The following is a 24,740-nucleotide window of genomic DNA, read 5'->3' on the forward strand; positions in this document are numbered from 1 at the left end:
GCTAATACTGCTAATACGTTTAAGATATGGTTTAGGAGTAAGGACATGGTTAGGGGTTGAAGATTTTGGGGCAAAGGTTGGGTTACTGTTAGGTGTAACATCAACAGCATAACTACATGTTAATAAAAGGGACACTCCACTTTTTTTGAAAATATGCTCATTTCCAGCACCCGAGTTAAACATTTGATTTTTATCGTTTTGGAATCCATTCAGTTGATCTCCGGGTCTGGTGGTACCACTTTTAGCATAGCACTCAAAAATAACCAAAGAGTTTTGATATTTTTCCTATTTAAAACTTGACTCTTCTGTAGTGACATTGTGTACTAAGACCGACGGAAAATTAAGAGTTGCGATTTTCTAGGCAGATATGGCTAGGAACTATACTCTCATTCTGGCATAATAATCAAGGACTTTGCTGCCGTAACATGGATGCAGGAGGCGCAATGATATTACGCAGTGCCCGAAAATAGTCCCCTGCTATTGAAAGCTACCAAGGGGACTATTTTTGGCTGTGTGGATTATGCTAAGGTACGATAAAAGTGGTACAGCCAGACCCGGAGATCAGCTGAATGGATTCCAAAATGGTAAATATCAAATATTTAGGGGAGCTGGAAAATGAGAATATTTTTTTTTTAAAGTGGAGTGTCCCTTTAAGTGCCAGTACTTTGAATGTAATTACAATGTGCCACCATATATGTACATTGTATCAAATAGTCAAGTACAAAGTAGTTAAGGCCATCTAATATTAATTGGTAGCATCTACCCAATTTCTTTATTATTTTATATCCTTTTCCCTCCAACATCAAATATTTCAGACATAACCCTGAGAATGTTTCAATAACTCTGTGTGGACCCAGTGTTTTCAGATTATGCGCAGCTCGTGCGTTTCGGCCAGTCCGCAGCTGGTCTTATGTTTGTGGAAAAGTTCAGAAAGAGCCTCCATGTATAATTTGTGGTAATGATCCACCTGTTCTTGAGATGGTTTGTGAACCTGAGGCACAGCTATGGGATGGCCAACTGCAAGACAAAGGTACATTTTTACATTTACTTACATGTTCTTGGATAGGCTGACACAAAAGAATTAAAGCAATAAAGAAAGCTGAAATGTGCTGCTTCCATTTCAGTAACAGTTTTAATATTTTAATAGAAAGTGATAAAGTGAGTCGTAAATTAAGTCTTTCAAACTGACCCACAGTGGTGACGGGACGTCTGTAGGGCAGGAGCAGCCAGCGCTCCCCAGTGAAGAGACATGGAGCAAATCCCATAACATGCTTAAATAGAGCCTGCAGCCGTCGACCTACACTGCCCTCAGAGAAAACCACCTGCGCGAACAGCTCATTCTCTCCAAAAGAGTACACAGGAACCAGGTCAGCCCTAAGTTAACAGCAAGAAGATAAGGGGGGTGTAGTGAAATACAAAATTGAACAGAGTATTTGAGATACCAGTGGTTGGCTTTGAGGTTTTATGTTACTGACATGTCTTTGTATTGGATTTAGGTTCTCAGTGTAAAACCGAATGGGCCCATTTTTCATTTTTAGATAAACCATTTTTCGAAGTGTACTAGGGCTGCAAAATATATTGCATTTAAAAATTTTGTGATCCTTTCTTTTTCTTAGAGATAATTTGAACCAGGTATGTTATATCATTTTAAGTTTTAAAAAAAATTAAATTTGATTTTTCAAACTTATTATACCGTATATTAAATGTTCAGCAAGTTATCACATCGCTTTTTTATTCAATATCATGCTGCACTAAATTGAACTTGCATTTATTAAGCAGTTAACAGTCAATCGGTACAATCTTTTTGTCTGGCTCTAGTCTTCTTTCTCTTACCCATGTTCAAGCGCCAGCCGTACAAAGCCTTTCCTCTGTTTCATGACTACGGTGTTTACTCCTGGAGATGAGGCAAGCGATTCCTCTGCCCCACCAATAATAATGATCACAGCATTACCTAATCCCATATTGCTCAGCGCATAATTTAAACTCTGCTTACTGACAGGCAACAGACCTAAAAAGAAAAGACATTTTATAAAAAATTGACTGTGTTTATCTGAATTTCATTCTGAGTTATACTGCGTCATTACCAAAGTCCAGTTTCAAGCAATTTGTCCACAATGAATTGTGATACTTGGGATGGGATTTTGTAGATAATTTTTTATTATAAAATTCCACAACCAGTTTTTGTCCATGCTTGTTGTGCATAAGAAGCGTGATTTTGATACACATAGTTAAGTGTGGTATTTCTTACTTCAGGTTAGAACAAAAACTACAATTAATGCATTATTGCATCACGTCTGGTTATAGCACGGTGGTGGAATAATGCTTGCAGTGAATTTGTAGCATAAATATTTTACGCCATGCATAGTTTACACATTTTTATGTTTTCTTTCCACCTCCATCCTATAATAAGTTTCAATAAATCTTGCTGCAGCATTTTTTCGAACAGATAGGCCACTGACCTGCACACATAATATATTCCCTGAAAAGAGGAAGGCGGAAAAGTCCGGCCAAGATTGCAAGAGTGGGACGTACTCCAGGGAAGGTTTCAGCAAATCCATTCCAGTCTGTACTGAAACATGAGAATGCTCCCACACACATGATACCATGGGGGTGGCATCCCAGAATATAGTTCTTATTGGTACTCAACTCAGCAGTCTTCACCAGCTGAGGGGAGAGAGAAACATGACTAGGAGGCACGTCCAATTTATAAAGTAAGAAATAATGTACAGTGCTATAACGGTCTTGGTTACCTTCACAGGGAAATAGTCTCGGAAGTGTTTCCATACTTTCCAGCCTCTTACAATCCTTGTTTTTCTGCCACCTAGTGAACAGAAACAAAATCACAGCCACATTATAAGAGATACTTCTGGATTTATCCGATTATCATAGAATAGTAAGCCCCTGCTGGAAGATGCTGTAATTAAATAATTTTAGGGGAAGAAAGCGCTTTTATCAATTGACAGCCATTTGTTACTACATATAATAGGTATCTCAAAAGTAAAGTATTAAAGTAGTATATTAAATGTGTGTCAGATTTTTATGGGGCTGTTAAAAGGAAGAAATGGACCCAATATGTCAGAATACCAGCTTGTGGTGGCATACGCGTATTGGTGTTTTCATGATGTCATTTTCCAGCACTTTATAATAGTTACAAAATTTACAGCTCAGGTTGACTGGCCAAGCAACTGCTATTGACATGAATGGTAATTTCAATGGGTTTATAAGCCTAGATATTAATCAACTTCTTCCAAATATCATAAAGGTCAATTCGAGGTTGCTACATTTCACTGGCTCTTCTTCCCAATGTTCTGGCGCTTTATATTAATACCTCTCAGCATGGATGCATTAGATTAATTAACTTCTGCCACTTTGAAACAGAGCTGTTTGTTTTCTTCCTCAATGTAAAATTTAAAAATTGTATGTTGCACTCAAATTTATAAGTTTCATCAACTTAAATTTAAAATTCATTTACTTTCTTAGTGATGAACTGCAGTAAATTATCAAAATAATGTTGGATTAGCTTGAGTTATTTCAACTTTTATTTTTATAATTTAAAACTTTTAAGTTAAACAACAAGAAATTTACACCGTGCGTTTTTCTGCTTCATATACATGGACCAATAAAATGGTTGGATTAAGTCCCAACATATTTTTGAACATTATTAGTTGTTTGTGTTGGTATGCTGCATCGTACCAGTCTACCCCAAGCTCTCTCCCTAACCTAGGCAGTGCTATTTATTTTCCTATGTGCAGTACTTTATTCAATGAAATTATTATTTTAATGAATAACATGTATTGTCGTTTATCCAATTTTATGTATGTGGCATATGATTGTAAATTTGTGTTAAAGTTCTGGATTTACCTCTCTCAGGTGTGTACCAGTCATAGATCTGCCAGGTGAAGTAGAGAGTGGGGAAGAACCACAGAGATGTAAACATCAGGTACACCATCAAAACCAGACAGGATGCTCCTACAAAAAAAGATTGCATCAAACATTTTCAACATTTACAGTCATATTTCACACAGATTCAAAAGTTAGTCTGACTCTCATAATTGTAACGCTTAAGGGATATTTTCTGTTAGTGTGTGTAAGTTTTTTGTTTGAGTGTGTCTTTATGTGTTTGCCATAGGCCCTACCCAAAAACAGAAAGGAAAGCACCCACTGTAAAACACTTATGTCCTGAACAAACAGCGTCCATTGGGACTTCTCCTCCGTCCTCTTTAACTCAGAATCTAGGAAAAAGAGAAGAAACAGATTTAACACAAATAACATTAAGGTTGGTCCTGATTTTGACCTCAAACATTCAGAGTTTTTAACTTCTCCATTTCCAGGTGTTCCCTGTTCAGCTGTTTTGTCATATCTGCCTCTTTGTTAACCAAGCAAGTTTAGCATTTTTTAAATCACGTCACATTGTATTATGTTTGTGCAACACTTTTAAATATAAATGTAAAATACTTGCAGACTAGTATGAACCCTTTCAGGCTGCTGACAGAGCTGGCACATTTTCAAGCGATGACACAAAATTATGTGAAATCTGTCTGTGAAATCCAGGCTAAAGTCTCAAAATGATGAGATTTGGAGCATCAGAGTTTGATTTCACTTGCCAATTTCACTTTAATGACAATCTTTGACATGGCCCAATATTAAAGGGTACATTTCACAAGACTTTTTTTAATTGAAATCTAATTATTTGGTGTCCCCAGAGTATATATGTGAAGTTTTAGCTCTAAATACCCCACAATTCATTATAGCAGGGGTGGGGAACCCTGGTCCTGGAGGGCAACTGTCCTGCAGAGTTTAGTTCCAACCCTAATTAAACACACCTGTGTGTTTGATTAGGGTTGGAACTAAACTCTGCAGGACAGTGGCCCTCCAGGACCCAGGGTTCCCCACTCCTGCATTATAGCATGTTAAAATTGCCACTTTGTAAGTGTTAGCAAAAATGTGCCGTTTTTGGTGTGTCCTTTTAAATGCAAATGATCTGATCTCTGCACTAAATGGCAGTGCCGTGGTTGGATAGTGCAGATTAAGGGGTGGTATTATTCCCTTCTGACATCACAAGGGGAGCCAAATTTCAATGACCTATTTTTTCACATGCTTGCAGAGAATTGTTTACCAAAACTAAGTTACTGGGTTGTTCTTTTTCACATTTTCTAGGTTGATACAAGCACTGGAGACCCAGTTACAGCACTTTAAAGGGAGACTCCACCTTTTTTGAAAATATGCTCATTTTCCAGCTCCCCTAGAGTTAAACGTTTACTGATTTTTACAGTTTTGAAATCCATTCAGCCGATGTCCGGGTCTGGCGGTAGCACTTTTAGCATAGCTTAGCATAAACCATTGAATCTGATTAGACCATTAGCATCGCCCTAAAAAATGACCAAAGAGTTTGGATAAGGACTTTGCTGCTGTACCATGGTTGCAGCAGGCAAAATGATTTTAAGCAGCACCTGAAAATAGTCCCTTTGGTAACTTTCAATAGCAGGGGACTATTTTCGGGCACTGCGTAATATCATTGCGCCTTCTGCAGCTATGTTACGCCAGCAAAGTCCTTGATATTTACTCCAGAATGAGAGTATAGTTCCTAGCCATATTGGGCTAGAAAATCACACATTTTTATTTTCCGTCGGACTTAGTACACGATGTAACTACAGAACAGTCAGGTTTTAAATAAGAAAAATATTGAAACTCTTGGGTTATTTTTTAGCGCGATGCTAATGGTCTAATCAGATTCAATGGATTGTGCTAAGCTAGAAAAAGTGGAGTGTCACTTTAACAAGGAAAAGTCAGATTTTCATGATATGTCCCCTTTAAAGATATCAAGGCTTTATTTTCACAGAATGTTCATGGCATTATGTATAATAATTTTATGTAGAAAAAAGTAAATCACAAAAAAATGACTTTAGCTAAGATTTCAGGGTCACTTACACATTCACTGGTGCTTCTTGCAGTAACAAATCAGTAGATACACAGAGCCTTTACTTCTGTGGCTTGTTGCACCTGAGATGTGTGCAAATCTCCATCGCTTAACTGTCTGACAACTATAAAAATGGTTGCCATGTGTATCAGTATTAATTGTTCCCATTCAGTTCATTCTTACCCTTGCATTTCTTGAGTGTAGACTTTGGATGTAACATTTAAACTGAGATGCGCACCATGATGTTTAGATTTATCGAATGCCTAAAAAGGATCATACCTCCCGACCCTACCTTTGATATTGTGTAATGGTCCGCCCAAATTAAAATGTATTTTCTAAATGAGTGGAATGGTACGTGCACTGATGCAGCATCCTTATTTATGAAACACATTTTTAGTATTGGTTACAGACAAGAAAGCAGGTTCGATTTTAAGTTTTAAAATGTTTAAAAAAAAAACTATTGGCTTGCAATACAATATGCCCTTGTGTAATTTCCTCGTCAATGCCTTAAAATACCAAGAACTTACCGTTATCAGTGCCCATTAAATACCCGAATTTGATGCTTTTTCTGGCAAATGATTCGCTTCTTCACTCTAGCTGTACTTGAGTTTCACTTGTTTGCACTTTGATCGGTACAATTGGTCAAGCTGATAACGATCCAGTCTCCTAATCGCGTCAATATAAACGCATGTGGGCAGTTCAAAGACTGGTGATCTGGTGTTGATCTCGATCTACTAATAAATGTTTGTCCCGTCTGCATGACTGAAACCCGTTTAGGGCGTCCGTAAACAACGAAGAAAGCAGTTCATATGAAAAACGCCAGAAACACACGGCCCTACATTAGGATGACACATGGTGACCCGAGATCTTTGTGACTGTGATTTCTCAACAGTGCGGTGTGGCTGAATGAAAAATAGTGCTCGCGAGCGCGCGCGGCAGACAGCTGTAGGGGTGGAGCGACTGCTTGCGCGCAACCGCTGGTTCTGAAATAAATGTTGCCTACTAGTGACTATGTTGTGTGCTGCTTCTGTGACCTGTTGCACAGACGATGAGGACATTCTTAAAACAGACACAAGACACCAAAACGTCCTCATTTTTACTTGCAAAAACTTATAGAAGTTATGTTCACAAGTACTGTTGCACGTAGGCTAAGCAATGTTTTATTGTGTATTTCGCTGATATCAATCTATATTACATATCAATACCTGAGGCGTGGACCTGGTATTGATATGGACAGTCAAAGTCCCCTCTCTGCCGTTTTAAGGTAAATATACATTGTAGGGCAAATATAAAACCCAGTATACATTTAGGACTTTTAACAAGCAACCAACAAGATTATTATACTATTTATTGACATTAAAGTGTCATCAAGTGAAAGATAACTGCAATAATACATTATAGTGTTTCAAGATTATTTAAATATTATTTGATATGGGCTTTTTCTTTTTTAAATATATGAGTGGTTTCTCAGAAAACAGCTTGCCTGGACATATCTTAAAATATATCCGTGCAAGTGTTGTGTCTTAAGATGCACTCCAGTAATTTTTATTTATAAATTATGCTTTTAAAAAATGACTTAAATATCCCAATTTAACTAAGGCCTAGTCCTGGCATAAGCTAAACCCTGTCCAGGAAACGACCCCATAAAGTTTACAGAATTAGAGATTGGTAGGCTGGTTACTGCATTCTTTTAAAAACCAGCAAATAGATTTTTATAAAAAAATTACATTTAATCCGTATAAAAGACAAAAACACCTCAAATGGTTAATATTTATGACAGCAATAATGTTGATAAAGAGCACGTGCATGAGCCACTCCAATTAAATGTGTGATGACACAATGATTCTCTGTTGTTCTGAAGTGTGAGTGCTTGTTATTTTTATCTTTAATTTTCCATCTCTTCATGCCTTCTCCTTCACTGCTTGTCTTTTTAGTCATTGTTCTCTCACTGCATGCAATGATAGCATATGCAGGAGAGGTACGGCTATTAATAAAGTGATGGAAGTCAGTGGAAACAGGGTGAAAGAGAGAGAAAGATAGGAGGATGGTTAGGGAAGAAATTATATAACATGCCCCAATTTTAAGAAAATACAGGCCTACATAATAAGATAGTCTGTAAATGTATAGTCTTAGCATTTTGTTGTTACATCATGGCTATTGTAACTTACCTGTTCAGGTGAATTCATTAATGGTCATGAGTGACAATATGCGTGGTCTTTGATGTAATCTGAAGAATGCTATATTTAGAAATGGGGGAATCCAGTTTCACTTGTTTTTGAAAGAGAGACAAATTTGACAAAATAAATGTTATGAAATATTCAGCAATGTCTCTCTGTTGTCGGTGGAGTATTAGGAATTGTTGCCTCAATTGCCTCGCGCTGACAGACTGCTTACGTCTGCACACAACGCCGACAAGATTGTAAATACGTACGTCGAATCAGCTGTCAGAAAGGTGGAGGCAAGGGCAGAATGTAAACGGAATGACAACATAACGACAAATTGTAGCATTTTTATTTTTGTATGGATAGTGCAGAAAATGCCCCCCTTTACAAAAACAGCAGCATGATACAACGTCATTCTGGGAGAGAGAGTCGCGCAGCTCGGCATCTGTTTCGTCTGTGAGCGACGATCACTACAGCAAGAATTGGAATATTAATATTAATATCAGCGCTGGCTGAGCGAAGTGCGCCGCCAGTGCCGACGTTTATTCGGCATTTACCGCGCAAACATATATAGCCGCTTCACAATATCTGCATTTGTGAATGATACTGTGGGCCTGCTTTGAACGGATGTTTTTTTCCTTCAACGTCGCAGTGAAACTGCACCATGGATAGCGACGCGCTTTCTCATCGCGCTCCGTAAGCTCGGCGCGGGGAGTGAATGGGGATGAGGATGTTGTTTACAAAAAGCAGCCAGCCGCCAGCCCGCTGATGCTCAGGCTCTCGTGCGTCTAATCTTTTATGACACGTTTGGAAATTACTGTCACCTACGTCTTTGCTTTATAAAGAGGGCAATGTCATCGTCAGCAGACCGGCGTGGATTTGTTGTTGTCTGATTTTACTACTTGTCATCCGCAATTCGACTTCACACCGTTTATGTAAGTCAGTTTACTGTTTTCCGCCCTTAATTCACTACATTGACGACTACTTTGTACGATGTGTCTTTAAATCATACAAATTGTGACGAAAATCGACTCTAATTGTTATTGAGTTGTGTGAAAATTACATTATAAACATCTGGGAATAGATAGCAATACAATCTCCCACAGAGGAATTAACCGAGAACCCATATCCTCCTATTACCGCATAGCTTGTGTCAATATCATTTTTTATGGATACACGTGGTGTTTTTTTACGACCAAGCATAGCCATGGAAACTGTTGACTTTAATCCAAAGGTGTTATTTATTTATATCGCAAATATGTGTCGGCTAATTTTGATGGTGTCCTCCACAAACACGGCCGGGTATTTTGGCGATTATAGAAAACAGTGTTGGTGTGTTTCTTTCTTCTTTTTTTTTTTTTTAGAGAAAATGTGTCAATGCAACGCCTGTGTGAGTGTGACAATTTGAACGAAGATACGCTAAGTGACGTTTCTTTAATGTATGATGCAGGATGTGCATTAGTTTTGGCTATTGTGAATTTTCGTGTGCGGACATATCAAAGCTTTCCATAAAGTAGAAGAAGAGTGAAATAATATTAAGTTAATTTTGTATTGTTTTATCATTTCCACAGTCATGGGCTTGGCTCAGTCGTGCAAAGGTTATCAGGTTTACGCACCGGCTGCTCTGTTAAACGTAGCCTATATTGTATTGTAGTAATATTCGTCTCACGTAATGTCTGCGTGAATTGCGCGTGAAGGTGGCATCAGAATGCCAATGGCACGTGCGACAAGCTACAACCGCAGCCAATTTTATTACAGTCGTGATGTGATAGTAAGACGGGAGGCGTGGCTGCGTGCGTGCGTGTGTATGTCTGTGGCGGGATTTGTACTGTGCCTGGGCTCGCGTGAACCCCGACACGACTGCTGAACCGAGACACCTTGCCATCGGTCATGTGTTTTTCCGGTAATTGTACATATATCAATCTATTAATTTGAGCACTGAAGACTTATGGATTAAAAAGCAAGGGAGGCGGGGTAAGCAAGGGATAAAGTCATTTTGCGAGGTGTAGGCTACACTGAAATACACTGCAGACATGAAGAGAGACCGACCCCACCTTGTCTGGGGGCTCTGCAAAAGATAGAATAGGGGGCTTTTTAGCAAAAGTGTTAACAGTGCTTGCCAAATATGTGAGATTTTGTGATTAGATGGTAATGACATATACATTAATCAGACAGGTATCTTAGTGGGACCTATTGGGTCAAAATACAAGGATTTAAAATAGCCTGCATGTAAATAGGCTTTGTGAGATGCTACATTTACAGTGACATGCAAATAAGATATTTTGTAAATGAGAATCAATGTTGCTTGTATTGCAGATTTTCACACTGGATTTTGTGTGTGTGTGTGTGCAGGTGTGGCTGTACCCTAGTTGGAAGGGCCCAGCAGGAAGTATTAAATTAGCAAGAACCCCACTTTTTTGAACGGTCCTCACTATAATAGCTTCTAAGGGTTTTGTGTAAGAACATGTTATATGTATTTTTGTGTTTATGGGTATACGAGTTGTGTGTATTATTGTGCATGTGTTTGTGGGTGTATTGTATGTATGTGCATCTAGTAACCCCTGTGCGGATGCTTATGTAGTCTAAACTCTAGGCAGTGCATTCAGACACACAGCACACCGCGGGTGACTTCTAGTGGCTGGAAAGAGCCATACAGTCTCTCTATCTCACCAGCTCAGTCCTTCTCATTTACTTGCCATTGAAATTTGATGAAGCAGCACATGAACATTGCATGTGTGAATATAGAGAGAGGTGAAAAAAATCTATATTAAAAAATGCTGAAATCCAGATTTATGGACTCTAAATTAATAAGAAAATGGATTAAAAGATTGTGTCATTGGAAAAAGACATGGAAACAGGCATGAATGAGTGAACATAATATTATGACACATTATATGATATGATGTATGATATGATATATAATATGAGATATGATATGAGAAATTTAAGAAATGGGGGGCTCTGGTTAGACTTTGGCAGATGTTCATTTTTCAGGTTGGGTTTTAGTCCTGTCTGCTTGTTTGAATGATCCGGCTCAAGCTTCACACTGTCGCTTTTCAGAAACGAGCAAATAAAATTTCTGTGCACCTGAGCAACAACATGATGTTTGTTTTAGCAAAGACTAGTAAAGATAAATCTTCACCGATGAGACAGAATTAAGAAAAAGCTGGCTTAGTGTTACACTGTAATGAATAAAGATAGTGTATGCTTAGTAGCAATTAATCTATTTTAAATTAGTGCAGTCCTACAGCATACTAACGTTAGACATAACAGTAATATAGCATAACACTTATTTAATTTAGTGCTGCAAAGTACTGTAGGGCTGTTAGACAGCAGCTGTAGTTAGGCACAGTAATTTATGTGTACATATGTGTGTTTTTTATGCACACACTGGTGTTTCCTTCTAAACAGAGTGCTGCTAATGTTGTGTAGAAGTGCAGAAAACGCTAAAATATGTGCATATTCACACAAACATTATCAAACCACTGTTATGTGTTAACCAGTGTTTCCCATCTCGATGGAAAACACCTCAATGACCTTGGATAAGGAAATAAAGTTTTGTTTTTAACCACATAGATAATAATATGAATAGAATAGAAATAAGATGGAAAAGAGTCACCAGTGTTTCAGAGCAAGATTCAGTGGACCATAGCTTGTATACAGACTTTGTGAACATGACGAAGTACATTACATTTTAATTTTATTACAGACATGGTTTATACTAGGGATGCACCGATGCCAATACTGTTATCGGGTATCGGCCTCGATACCACATTTTCAAAAGTACTCGTACTCATTAAAAGTCCCCCGATACCTGGAATCGATACCACGGTCTGAGAAATGTCTATGTTTGAGCAGCGTGTAAGGGGTTAATGCCTCTTGTGTTGTCCAAAGAGGCAGAGTTTACAACAAACTGGAAAACTAGTCCTTTGTTTTTTTGTTAAATTATATGACTAAAGCTGTTACCTGTAAATTTAAATCATGTTTTTTGTATTACGTACTCGGTATCGGTATTGGCAAATAACTGAAATGCAAGTACCCGTACTCGTACTCCAAATCGGTGCATCCCTAGTTTATACTGAAGGATTTTAAAAGCATTCGACCAGAGATGCTAACAAAAACGCTGGGTTCAGAATAGCTATGCTGCACAGGAGTTAAATTTTTCAGGTTGCCTTCCTTGTAGTTGCAAAGCATGTCAAATCCATTACAGTGACACATAGAAACAGTTTTAGTTCAAAGGGTCACATCTGGCGTACTGAGAGTAGGTGTAAGGTAGGGAGCCTCGGCAGATAGATTGAGACGGTGTGTGTGCACTGTATGCCAGTGGCAAGGCCAGAAATTTTAAACTGAGTGAACCTTGGTGAAATAGAATAAAATCAATACCTTCTCTTTTTTTCTTTTCAATTTTACATGGTTACACAGATAACATTACTTTTTTGAGTTGTGCATCAAATAATTTTCGGATCAGCAAAAAATGGAAATAAGGAAAATAAAATAAATCAAGAAATTATAAGCATATGAAAATTGAAAAGGCCGAAGTTACAAATAAAGTATAACAGTAGTATTTAGGAACAGAAATAGAGACAAATGAATAATAACACCTCATCATTCTATAAATTAAATATAATTGATATTTTTAAAGCTACAGAAAAGATTTTTACTTTTCTTTTGTTGTTTGATAAACATAAGGACACAAACATAAGCAGATTTGTGGAGGGTACTGCCGCTTTAAGAGCGGACAATAGATCCAAATACTGCCACACACATCTGAATTCTTTCTGAATTGTTTGCGTTTACTTTAAGCCATAACTGTAGTTTTTATGGGAATACTTGCCAAGAATGTGGTGTTTTGAGATAATTTTGCGTGTATGTGTCCTGTCAAGCGCAAAGAGATTCTGTGTCTGCATGCTTTTTGAAAAGCGCATCTCTGTGTGTGTCCATTTGAGTATGTGTGTGCGTCTGTGTGCACAGAAAGCAGCTCACTTTAACATCATCTTGCGCTCAAATTCTTTTAAATGGCTTCAATATTAACATTTGCAAGGTTTAGAAACACATGCCAATGATAAACTTTCTATATAAATAGGTATTTATTTATGAGTGGTGTGAATTTTAGCAATTATTATTATTATAGTGCTTATTATAATATATGCGTTTGTATTTTTTGTTGGCTATTTTTTGTGTCTCTTCTGACTGGGTGGGCCAGCCGTCAATCTTGGTGAGCCGGTGCCCTTATGTAGCCTCGCCACTGCTGTATGCATCTGTGCTTTCTGCATTAAATGTTTGGGAGATTTGTTATACTGGCCAGGAGCATCATGTGACTGTATCTGGCATTGTGCTGCTGTGAAATTAGGGAGTCCTTCTCAACTGGGGCAGGTTATCACATATTTTCCTTTATTTATGCCAGTGATTCCCAAAAAGGTGTGTGTACCCCAGAGGGTATTTTGTTTCAAAGGGATACATGGAAACAATTCGATTTTGCTTAATTAAAATAAAACAAAAAAATTCAATTGTGATAAATAGCAATAATGTTTTCAATGCATGTCGTGTGTGGATGACACTCAAACGTGTTATTAATTATTTCACCCAATAACACTGTAATGTAATGATGTTGAATTATATAATAGTATAAATTATTTATTTTGTGTCAATGACATACTTAAGTCTTACTAATGGGACTATGGGGGTACGTAAAACAAAAAGAAAACATTGGGAAACATTGATTTATCATACTGTATCTTGCATGGGGGTGTTTTTGTGTATCTGTGTAGGCTAATACATTTAAGTGTCATGTTTTGCTTGTACCTGTGTGGTTGTTTTAATACGTAATGAATTATGTGTAGGTGAATAGCCTTTAGGTGGTTAGGGCTGAAATAGTTTCGCTTCTGTCATCCCAGCTCCTACATCCCTGTCCTCATCCCACCTCTACATACACACATGCAGACACACACACAAACCAGTTCGTTATTCACTTTATAGGCTCAGTGTGAAATACATAAAACTCAGCACAAGGAACAGCTGTGCAAGAATACACACACATCACATATAAAGCAATACTCAAAACAAAGTCTTCCCCTGGGACGAGCATGTGAAGGGGTCCATTACTTCACCGTCTGCCCCTGGCTTAGCATGTGTGGATGTGTGTAGCGTGTGTGCCCTTCTGTTTGTGTATGTTTTTGTACATGCATGCGGTGCGTGTGCATAATCCCACACATGTAGCTAAGATGCCCAGAGCTGCTGCTACTTAATACATAGATAAAAATCATTGTTTTTGTGCATATATAGAAAATTTGGTACACTCTAAAAAAACAGTTGGGTCTAATATGGACAAACCCAACAGTTGGGTTATATTAAGTGTAGATATGGTTTTAAAATATGATCCATGTGGCTAATTATTGCCATTTTATACTAGATTGGGATAATAAAGTTATTTTTTATTAATGGAAGAATGTACACGTTTACAAATGTAAACAGTTAATCCCATAATGTCCCATATGTTAGGGGTTGTAAAGTAGTCCTATTTCTGGAGAACTACAAAAACTACTACTATAAAGTTGGTCAAAATCAGTATGCTTAATGAATACTGTTCGACAGTATGCAAAAAATAGTATGTGAGATATGGATGCTCTATTGCTTAAGATGATATTTCTCAGTATGCATCAGATGGACATCTTTCTGTCCAATGAGGCCATGGGAGCTGAGGAGCCACCAAATTCAAAAAGTAAATAAACTAAAGATGCAGGAAAACCGGTTAGCGCTTTTCAAGTGGTAAGCCCGGTGCACACTGTGCGGTTTAAAAAAAGATGTTTTTGATTGTTGTCATACTGTTCGAGCATTATTCCAGCTACACTGGGATCTCAGTTGTCATTAACATCAGACTTTATGATGCTTAAGACTAGGGGTGTGACGAGACACTTACTCCGGGTTCACGAGAACAAAATTAGATTTTTACACTTTTTAAGAAATCCTCAATGATAAAATATATAAATGGAAAAACTGAAATCACATAATTTTTTAATGTTTTAACTAATTTAGGAATGTCACTAACAATTATTTTCATAATTAATAATGAAGTAATTTGATATTTTTGTAGCCTAATAAAATAAGCCTTAGTTAGTAATAACCTTTTAAAAGCCATCTGAATATGTTTAAAAAAAACAACATTTTGTATTATAACACAAATGCTTGCGTAGTGCGGAAGCAGACTCACAATATTTATTTTAACATTCATTTTAGATGTAATTTGCTTACTTTTGGCCAAACAACATTTAAATTCTTTTAAATCTTTAACATTTTTCCAATTCTTTCCAATAGAAATGATACAGCCACTGTAATTGTTGAGCAAGAACATGCAGACATTAAATATGAAAATGCACGTGGGCAAAAATACACAAACATTGGACAAAAATACACGAATGCAAAAATGTACTGGGCAGAGGGTTTAATGTAAATGATCAACAAACAAACATAGCATGTCTTAAAGTTTATATGAGTTTCCCAACGAACATTATTGGAAACCCAAACCAAAAAAGCACATTTAGTAAAAGACAGAGTATAATGCACTGTAAAAGGTTTTGCCACAAACTCAACTTTTTGCTGATTTTACGAAAGATTTCACCTCCACCTCATCACATCCAAGACAGACACATGCAGAAAGACTCGTGCTGTGTTTTTATACGTTGTCATATAGAAGCCACACTGCAGGATCATGTCTCAAAATATCTTACACTGCCAGAATTTTGTCGGATGAAAAGTTTAATCACAACAGTCATCATTCGTCTGTCTGTGAACATACCAAACTAGCGATTAAAGAATGTGTTTAGGTTTTAGCCTAGGATTTCAAGAATCTTTTAGGCTTTTTAAAATTTGTCTCCAATAGCTAAATCATGGCCCTCAGCTTAAGTGAGATATAAAGAGTTTAGATGCAAAAGCCGTTAAACGCCACCTTGTCAAAATGATATAGTGATTGTAACCGAATTATCTGGACCTGTACTATACGTTCATTAAATACTTTTGCATAAAATCCACTTAATCCCACCCTCAGGCAATTCAGAAATACCTTTTTTTTTGCATAATCCGATAAAGGTGCAATTTGTAACTTTTAAAAGGATCTTTTGACAGAAAGACCGTACATAATGAACTATATATTAATATTTGCGGTTGTCATTATTATTTACAACATGATGATGAAAGCAAGTTGGATGTCATATGCCTGATGTAGTATGTCTCTTGATACTGCACCCTCACATAATATATAAAATGTACTGTTTTAATAGTGAAAAAATAGGTAGTTCATCTAATTCAGTATGTACTGTGAGACTATGCAATTTTCGGTAAGAGCAATTGTCCTGCAGATTTCTAGCTCTAGTCCTAATCAAACCCACCTGAACCAGCAAGTTTAGATAGGTTTAGATAAGCTGTTTGTTTCGAGTTACAAGGTACAGCTTTTCTAAGTGGGTCTACAGGCGCAGAATTGAAAAACCCTGCCATAGATGATGGATCCTTTGCTAGTTATTCCACTACATGTGTGTTCACACTATGTTCCCAGAAGCCATGCATTTTTAGTGAGGGGGCACACACAGACACGTTACAGTGTAATAACATAATCCATTTTGCCTTTTATCTGCTTTTTTCGGAGTTACAAAATATGTGTGTCTTTGTGTGTGTAACGTGTTTGCTTCATGTGTGTGTATACATACTAGCATGCATGTGTCTATGTCTCCATGTACTGTGTCACCTTGATTACTGCAGTTTCCAATGAACATCATGGAGCCAAGGACAAACTACGAGAAGAAGAGCGTACAAGGGAAGGAGAAAATAGAAAAGGAGGGGGAGAGGGGGTCAGCGAGTGCCTCTGTGAATAAAGTGAGAGAGTGAAAATTGGACGCAGAGAAGAGCGTAAAACAGCAGCAGAGGGGAGGAGAAATATGAAGGAAATATATTTTGTCAGCTTGCAGAAAAAAGGCAAATTGTGGTATAATCCCCCCTGGTGAGGGTGCACTTTGTTTCGCTGAAACACACCCAGACACATGTTCACATGAGTCGTGTGTCTCAGGAATAGGTTGGTGTGGCTCCTCCGTCGGTCCTTGCTAATTGGCAGTCTGCTGCAGTGCTCAGGGTGTGCTGGTGTGTGATTGCTCGTGTGTAAGGGTGTTTTCCAGACGGTGCAAACACACACGGTTAAAGTCTCACTGGAATATTACTCTACTGAACAGACAGACAGATTGCAGCTTGTGAAAAGATGCAGGATATTGTTATGTTCCATATGTGTGAGGGAGCCATCTTGATTGAATAACAAGAGAATTCAGATTTCATTAATCATTTTGTACCATGTGATAAAGGTATGTACATTTGTGTATGGGGTAGTGCATTGTGTAAGACCAGATTTCCTCGAGCAGTAGCTTTTTTGCAGATAACGATGAGCATAAGTCTTCAAATCAGAGCGTACTACTATGGCGCTTTTCCATTGCATAGTACCCCACAGGTTGTGTCAGGTCAGCTTACTTTTGGTGGCTGGCTATTCCACTGGGTACAGTACGTAGTCAGTGATGGCTGGTGACTTCTTTTTTTGAAGCGCACGATGCGAAGTTCGTCACAATATGTATGTAGCTTGACGTGTGTGGTTCGTCATTTCAAAATATGTGTTCTGCGCTTTGAGAGATCTTGCGCATTATTTTGAATTAGCGCATCCTCGGAAGAGCAGTCACGAGCCGCCACTGTATGTAGTACCCAATACTTTTTTTTAGTACCAACTCGGTTGGGGTTCCAAGCGAGCTGAGCTGATATTAAAACATGACATGAAAACACTGTAGATCACTGATTTGTCTGAGAAAATCGTCACTACCAGCGTCATTGAAAAAGGTAAGCTTTACCTTCATGCTTGCGCTGTCTTGAGCAAATCTGTTGTCAACTGTGCTTTGTTTTAAGTTCCTCAAACTTCCTTTTAGCGGTGAAAAAACATCCACAGGCTATGAATCAGGAACACCATACCAGTGTTTTCATTGCAGTTTGTGATGGCAAATCCACAACGCGCACATTCGCATGCAACTCTGTATGTCTTTGTACAAACACTGTCATGTGGGACAGAGGTATAGTGATAAACGCGATGTGCAAATATCTATTTGAGGTAATCAATTTTGATTTTGTGGCAGACTGACACATAAACGAATGTATGGAAAACGCTGCATTCCAACGATACTCGATCACTCCCACTTTTTGTATGATGTCACAGCAGTAGGCAGCGCAAATATAACGACATGCACACAATCCCTGCCACTCTGAAGTGGTACTAAACTCAATGGAAATCTAACCAAGCCAAAGTAAAGTGGGATGACACAACCAGACCCAGGGGGTACTATGCAATGGAAAAGCACCACTAGTGGCGCTGCAGTCATCAAGTCTAACTTAAAGTATACATGCATTACATTTAAAGCCATTCAAAGAGGGCAGTCCCTTCAGATGGAAACAATGCCTTCAGATTACAATATAACCATGAAAGAAAGGTTAGAGTCAGGCAAAAAGGGTCACTTCTTCATTATAAAGATAAAGAAAGGTTCACATCTGAATTGAGCGTGAGCAGCTTAGCAAAATAGATGTGACGTCGAAACGATCACAGCACTGCTACTTCAGCGACGCGCCTGCCACGCGATCACGCGCTGCGAAACCGACGTCACTCTTGACTCAAGCTTTGATTGAATCATGAACAAAAGGTCACCAACTCAGTGGAACAAAGGCATGAAAGCCAGCAATTAGCTTCAATTACCTTTCTTGTTTCTTTTATTTTTAGGTGAACAGATACATATGATAATGATTAATAAAACAAAAAAAATGACTTTTTGACAATGATTATATTTCAACAGTGGCCTACACAGAAAAGTAGGGTTTGCCTACATGTTTGTTGTACTCACAAGGTTACGAAACTTGAAATTGTCTTTAAGTTGACCAGCTGATGATTCTTTGTGAGAAAAATCACTTAATGAATGTACTAAATAATATCTTAGTAAAAATGGCATCGTAATGTAAAATGCAAATCGTAGTAAAATGCAAAATAAAAGATATATGTGAGGGTCAGGATGAAGACATAAGAAATAAAGTGAGCTTTAGTATGAAAACAAATGTGTGCCTATATGTGTGAACTAAATATATTGTATTCCCACAAAGGCATACCTGTCTGACAGCTGTGAGTTTTAGGGATGTAAGGTGCTGCATTAATTGACAGACTGGAGAATACAGGGAGTGGCTTATAATTCCCTTCATACACAGAGAGCAAAAAAAATGGAAAGAGAGAGGGGGCAAGAAGAAATGAGATGAGGGAAGAAAAAAGAGGGTTGGATCATTTGTATGAGCCTAGCATGACAGAGTAACACTTAAGGACCAGATCTATGCAGGTCAGCGTGTCACTATGAGAACTATGCTCACACACAGTGGCGACTGGTGCTAAACCAATTTTGGGGGGCGCAAACAAAATTAAAATCAAACTTTTACTGTAGTAATCCCATTTATCGGGTGATGAATATCATATTCATAATATCATACTACTTAGCTAAAATGCTGAAAATGTTGCAGTTGAAGTTAACTGTTAAAGTATGAAATAACTGTACTGTGAATTTGTGTATAATGTGGGTTTATTATCAGTATTGAACTAATCATGGTAATCATTCACACACACACCAGAGGTTGCGTTAGACTTTTTCATTGGTAAAAATTCTGCCATCAATTATTATCCGTCATTTCATGTTTTAATTATGATAATTGTTTTCGTTCACATGTTCATTTCTAATCATGAACTTACAAGACGAGCATACAAGCAAATATGTTTCCTTATTTATTGTGAAGATGAGACCGTGCATCATTTTACATGTTTAACATTACATGAATGAATGAATGATCTCGCAGTGACAGACGTGCTGTCTGAACTTTGTGAACTTTGTGCTGAACAGGCAAATATGATCAAATCACAAAATATGATTGCGATTAAAATAGCAACAAACCTGTAAAAAATCTGAAATGAATTAATCTTAATATGTTCTCTTATTATCGCCTCTCAAATATTGGTAGGTTTCTTCAAAAATACAAAAAGCATTAAAAGCCTAGATAATTGCATTTTTTTAAAGGATTTTTGATAGAGATCAGATTCAGAGCTATGATCAAAACATATAGACCATTTTGGAGTAGACGTCACAGTTACATCACTGCAGGCTACGCGCGCAATGTGGTTGCAGAAAAACAGTGGAAATGAGTTAGACACGAGTGAAAAGAGCAAGATAACTCACTAGAAAATGTCCTGTTGTGCTGTTGAGTGTCAGAATAGGAATGCCAAAAAAGATGGTTTTTATTTTTATAGAATACCATCGTCGAAGACACCATTTGAAGATAAACGTAGGTGTTTATGTTTGCAATAAGCCCTTAAACAGACAGACTGGAGCGATGAAATCATCTGGAAATCTATTGATAATTAGAAAAGAAATAAGTAGAGAAGATGTCCGGTGTTCTGTCGAAAGTCTGTTCCCTCTATGTGTTTCTTATAGCGTTTTTATCACGTTACATTTATAATTTATTCAGAATAAATGTTTTTATACTGAAAAAGCAAAATATCACAATTTTTTAAAAATATTTCATATTTTTTTCATTTTCTATCATTTCTTTTTATTTCATTATATCTTAGCTTATGTCTTCCTGTTTGTTCTAAAATTATGCTGTTTACATACTTAATAAATATATAAATATAGCACACACACACACACATGATGTATATAAACAGGCCTTTTAAATTTTTGTGTAAACATAATACTTTTATAATAGTTTTAGAACAAACAAGTAAGCTATAAATATAAGGAAGAAGTAATAGAAAACAGAAAAATTATGAAATATTTAATAAACGTTATTATATAGAATACATGATAGTATTGCTTTTATGTGTACTTTAGCGATTCAGACTGTAAAAATAATTGATTTAGCAAAAAGAACAATAATATACATTACATACCTGCATATCAGTAGCCAAGCCATTTAAAATTTTTATTTATCTAAAAAATAAACGTAACGTGATTAAAATGCTATAAGAAACATTGCACTTAAGGGAAACATAGGGGAATCAGACTTCGACAGAACACCGGACCCATAAAAATCACGGTTTAATGCTTAAACACTTCTCACCGCTACTGTGGAGCTGATACTTTCTGCAACCAGTTTGGCTCCACCCACAAAAAACGTCATCTCTGTTTGCAAACACGAAAGTGGTGTATACAGAGTTTGAACTGTTTGCCCTAAGGGAATAATTCCAGGTTTATAAGTTGGGTAAGAGCGCCACCTGGTGGATAATAGTGAAAATACGGAATGCCGGAAAAACTCGTCATTGGCAGTGAAGCGTTTAAACCTGGCCAAACACAGAAACAGAAGTTACAATGGCATACAATATTTTTTTGAAATGTCACAACATTACTTTATATTACTATAATTAGATATTATTCCATGGGCAATAAAGGTGTTTGTACAAGATGTTTTTCCCCATACACTGAACATAGATTATTATTCACATTATTAAGATCAAACAAGGACTAAAATAATGTGTACACAGACAAGATGAAGGACTTCACACACATTCACATCAATCTGATTTTGTAATTTGATTCCGATTTCCCTCCTAAGTGTAAATTTATTGTCCTGTACATTGATGTATTGATCACTCCATGTCTTCATTGTAGTATCGGCTTATCCATATTCTTGCAGAACGTAACGACAACCCTCTGACAACACAGACTGTGGTCCAAACTCAGTATTTATGTTTTCAGTTTTCCTGATTTTGACCATAGTGAAAGTTTTGTCTGGTACAGAATTGAAGAATTTGACAAAGTAAAGTACAGTGAACATATCCACTCATACTGTACATACATACAGACTGAAAGTCTACAATGTGAGCATTGAGGTAGAAAAGGAGAGATGGAGACAGACAGAGAGAGAGATGTGGAAGCCAGTAGACAGTGTTGCTAGGAGACCGCACACAGTGACTGGTGTGAGAGACATGGTTTCACATCCCTCCCCCATTCCCACAACACACTTCCTTTTCTCCCGGTTTTTCATGCCCATTCTGGTCTCCATATTCCTCTTCATTCATCTTTTTACACCTGTCCTCCTGTCCATCTGATCTCATCTATCTATCTGCTCATTTCTCTTCTTCTTTGCTATTCATCTCTTTCTCTACATCTGAGGTCACTTCATCTTTCTAAGCACCTCCTGCCAGACTCTTTAACCTTCCCCAACCCCTCAAATTCGGTCTCCTCCCTCTCCTCTCATTATCTACTATACCTCTTACTCTCTCTCTCTCTCTCTATCTGTGTCTAATTCATCTCTGTCTCTCCCTCTCTCTCGTTTCCTTTCCCATTCACACTGTCGTTTAGTATGAGAATGCTCTGAACTGACAGGAGAGCAGTCGCCAAAGCGACAGCTGGCTGCTCACCATGACAACAGCCAGGTGCGGTGTAAAAGCAAAGGACAGTAAGATACGGCTTATGTGAATTCACACACATATGCACATAGATCTTAGGATGAGTGTTATAGAAAGACTAAAAGTACACATTAAAGAAATAAATGTCCGCTTGTACTCTGTAATAATTGTGTTTAGTTATGTGTGTTTTAGATATGTATATGTCTGTTTATGTTATAGATGCATTGGCCTATGTGCGTATGATATGTGTGTGTATTGTACTCCCATCTACTTCTCCCTATGAACTGACCTTTTGACCCATATCCCAATACCAAAGCTTCATTGAATGTTATGTGTTTAAATATGTGTACGGACAAAATATTTGAATTGGGCTTTGTTGTGTATATGTGTGTGTAGGTTGTGTTAGAATTTCTCTATACGTCGGAGCCAATGGTGTATTGGGCAGCGCTCCGACATATGGTGCAAATGCACTTCCGGCGACCTGAGTTCGAATCCCGGCTCGAGGTCCTTTGCCGATCCCATACCCCTCTCTCCACCCTCTACTTTCCTGTCGTCTCTCCAATCTACTGTCTATCAATAAAGGCAAAAATGGCCCAAAAAAAAAAAGAATTTCTCTATACAGTTGCAGTTATCAGACATATTTAATAAGTTATATATAGTGATGTCCTGAAAAATACATTTTAATTCAATTCAATTTCATTCTATTTTATTTATATAGCGCTTTTCACAATTGGTAATTGTTTCAAAGCAGCTTTACATTAATAGAAGCAGGGAAAAACACAGAAAAATCTACAGATAGCATAACTTTATACAGATAGCATAAGCAGCAGAATTTGCTGTGGCTATGAATCAACATTATAAGCGAGCGTATTACTAATGTAACGTATAGAAGAGGGTGCTAAGTTAAGCCAATGAAGGCTGACTCCCCGGGTTGAAAAAAACCCTAGGAGAAAAAAACCCCAGACTTTTTAGCCGGGGAAAAAAGTCCTAGGAGGAAAAAACCCTTGGAAGAGATACTGTATATATGTAAACGAGTAAGGAGATTAAACGGGTTCTGCCGGTGATTGTTGGTCAGTCATCAGCTGGGCATCACGTTGAAGGACAGCTAGTAAATCAGGGGTGGTCCGACCTTCACATTTACCGGAACTGGGTCTGTTTGTCTCATTGTCCTCCGGATCGAGGACGAGACAGGGAGAGAGAAACAAAATCCTATTAGCGTAGGGGCCGTTCACATGTAATGCAAGTGTCACACAGTGATGTGGTTTAAGTCAGCTCGGCTCCAGACAGGCTAACTATTGCGGCATAAGTATATTACCCATAGTTGAGGATTTAGCAAATTTGTGGCCTTAGGGCGAATCTATGTATGGGGCCCCCCATCTGATCTTTAAAACAGAAACTCGTTTCACTAAGGCCAGAAGCCCCACTGTCGTCCTTTAGTTAGAAAATAAGCTATTACTAATGTAATAAGAAGTTGTTTACATTTTTTTGTTTCAAATTTATATTAAAATTTTTACAATGGCAATTTAATTTGTACGGTTTTATTTAATTTATAAAATCCAAAATTAAAGAAGTTTGTTTTTTACTTGTTCCACAAAACCTTACTGTATATAAAAGCCTGTCCATGTCTCAAAAAGCGACCCCATAGGTCATTTCTACTTATCATCTTATTTTGACCCATAGTTAAGTTTTTAAGTTAAGTGTTTATGTAAACTTTTAATATGGTCCCTTACTACATTTTTCTTATGTCCAATTCCAATTATTGACATTTACATTTATGCATTTGACAAACACATTCATTCATACACTCTCAGAAAAGGTACAAAAGTTGTCACTGGGACAGTACCCTTTCAAAAAGGTACAACTTTGTAGCCAAAGAGTGCATATTACTACTTCAAATGTACACACTGGCAGTTCGAAGATACATATTTGTACCTAAATGGTACATATTAGGACCTTTGTTAAAGGGTACTGCCCCAGTGACAGCTTTGTACCTTTATTTTTGACAGTGTAGGGACTTACTGTGCTTTCACAGTAATTTGACTTTCACACTGTTAACACAAAGCTGTATCTTCTATATTTATAACTTTGTGGTCAGTATTTTTTGAGTTTTCTCCAATTTTATTTTGTTATAAACCATATCAGATTCCAGTCATGGAAGTTATTGATGTCTGCAGTGTGCCATTAGTGTTGGGTACAATGTTTGCATTCAAACAAATGTTTG

At 37.5% G+C, this 24,740-nt stretch overlaps 2 protein-coding genes across 5 annotated transcripts in view; one reads left to right on the forward strand and one right to left on the reverse strand.

Annotated features, from left to right (window-relative positions):
* Positions 1-7: 7 nt before the first annotated feature.
* Positions 8-6,824, reverse strand: mogat3b (monoacylglycerol O-acyltransferase 3b). 2 transcript variants are annotated; one of them, XM_065267231.2, is made up of 8 exons: positions 6,445-6,824; positions 4,163-4,232; positions 3,862-3,969; positions 2,751-2,821; positions 2,460-2,664; positions 1,834-2,008; positions 1,190-1,374; positions 8-1,017 (listed from the first exon to the last, which is right to left on the reverse strand). In XM_065267231.2, the coding sequence occupies exons 3-8, from the start codon at positions 3,947-3,949 to the stop codon at positions 863-865; spliced, it is 879 nt and encodes a 292-aa protein (XP_065123303.1). In that variant the 5' UTR covers positions 3,950-3,969; positions 4,163-4,232; positions 6,445-6,824; the 3' UTR covers positions 8-862. The 2 variants fall into 2 exon arrangements, with proteins under 2 accessions (XP_065123303.1, XP_065123302.1); XM_065267230.2 differs by having other exon boundaries at positions 4,137-4,232.
* The window catches only part of LOC135748911 (neuronal tyrosine-phosphorylated phosphoinositide-3-kinase adapter 1), a 51,224-nt gene continuing 30,621 nt past the window's right edge, over positions 4,138-24,740 (forward strand). Inside the window, exon 1 of one of the 3 annotated variants that reach the window (XM_065267228.2) lies at positions 4,138-4,276. The gene's annotated coding sequence lies outside the window, so the exon portion shown is untranslated. Of the gene's footprint in view, positions 4,277-8,296; positions 9,015-9,771; positions 9,983-24,740 lie in introns of those variants that run through there. The other 2 variants (XM_065267227.2, XM_065267229.2) reach the window with 2 other exon arrangements.

Source organism: Paramisgurnus dabryanus, chromosome 5, assembly GCF_030506205.2.
Source record: "Paramisgurnus dabryanus chromosome 5, PD_genome_1.1, whole genome shotgun sequence".
Taxonomy (NCBI): domain Eukaryota; kingdom Metazoa; phylum Chordata; class Actinopteri; order Cypriniformes; family Cobitidae; genus Paramisgurnus; species Paramisgurnus dabryanus.

Excerpts from the sequence above, each read along its gene's own strand:
- mogat3b (XM_065267230.2), bottom strand. Across the intron at positions 3,970-4,136 it reads GCTTTCCTTTCTGTTTTTGG|GAGCATCCTGTCTGGTTTTG; the intron begins GTAGGGCCTATG and ends CTTTTTTTGTAG. Across the intron at positions 1,018-1,189 it reads ACGTCCCGTCACCACTGTGG|TTGGCCATCCCATAGCTGTG; the intron begins GTCAGTTTGAAA and ends TTTGTCTTGCAG.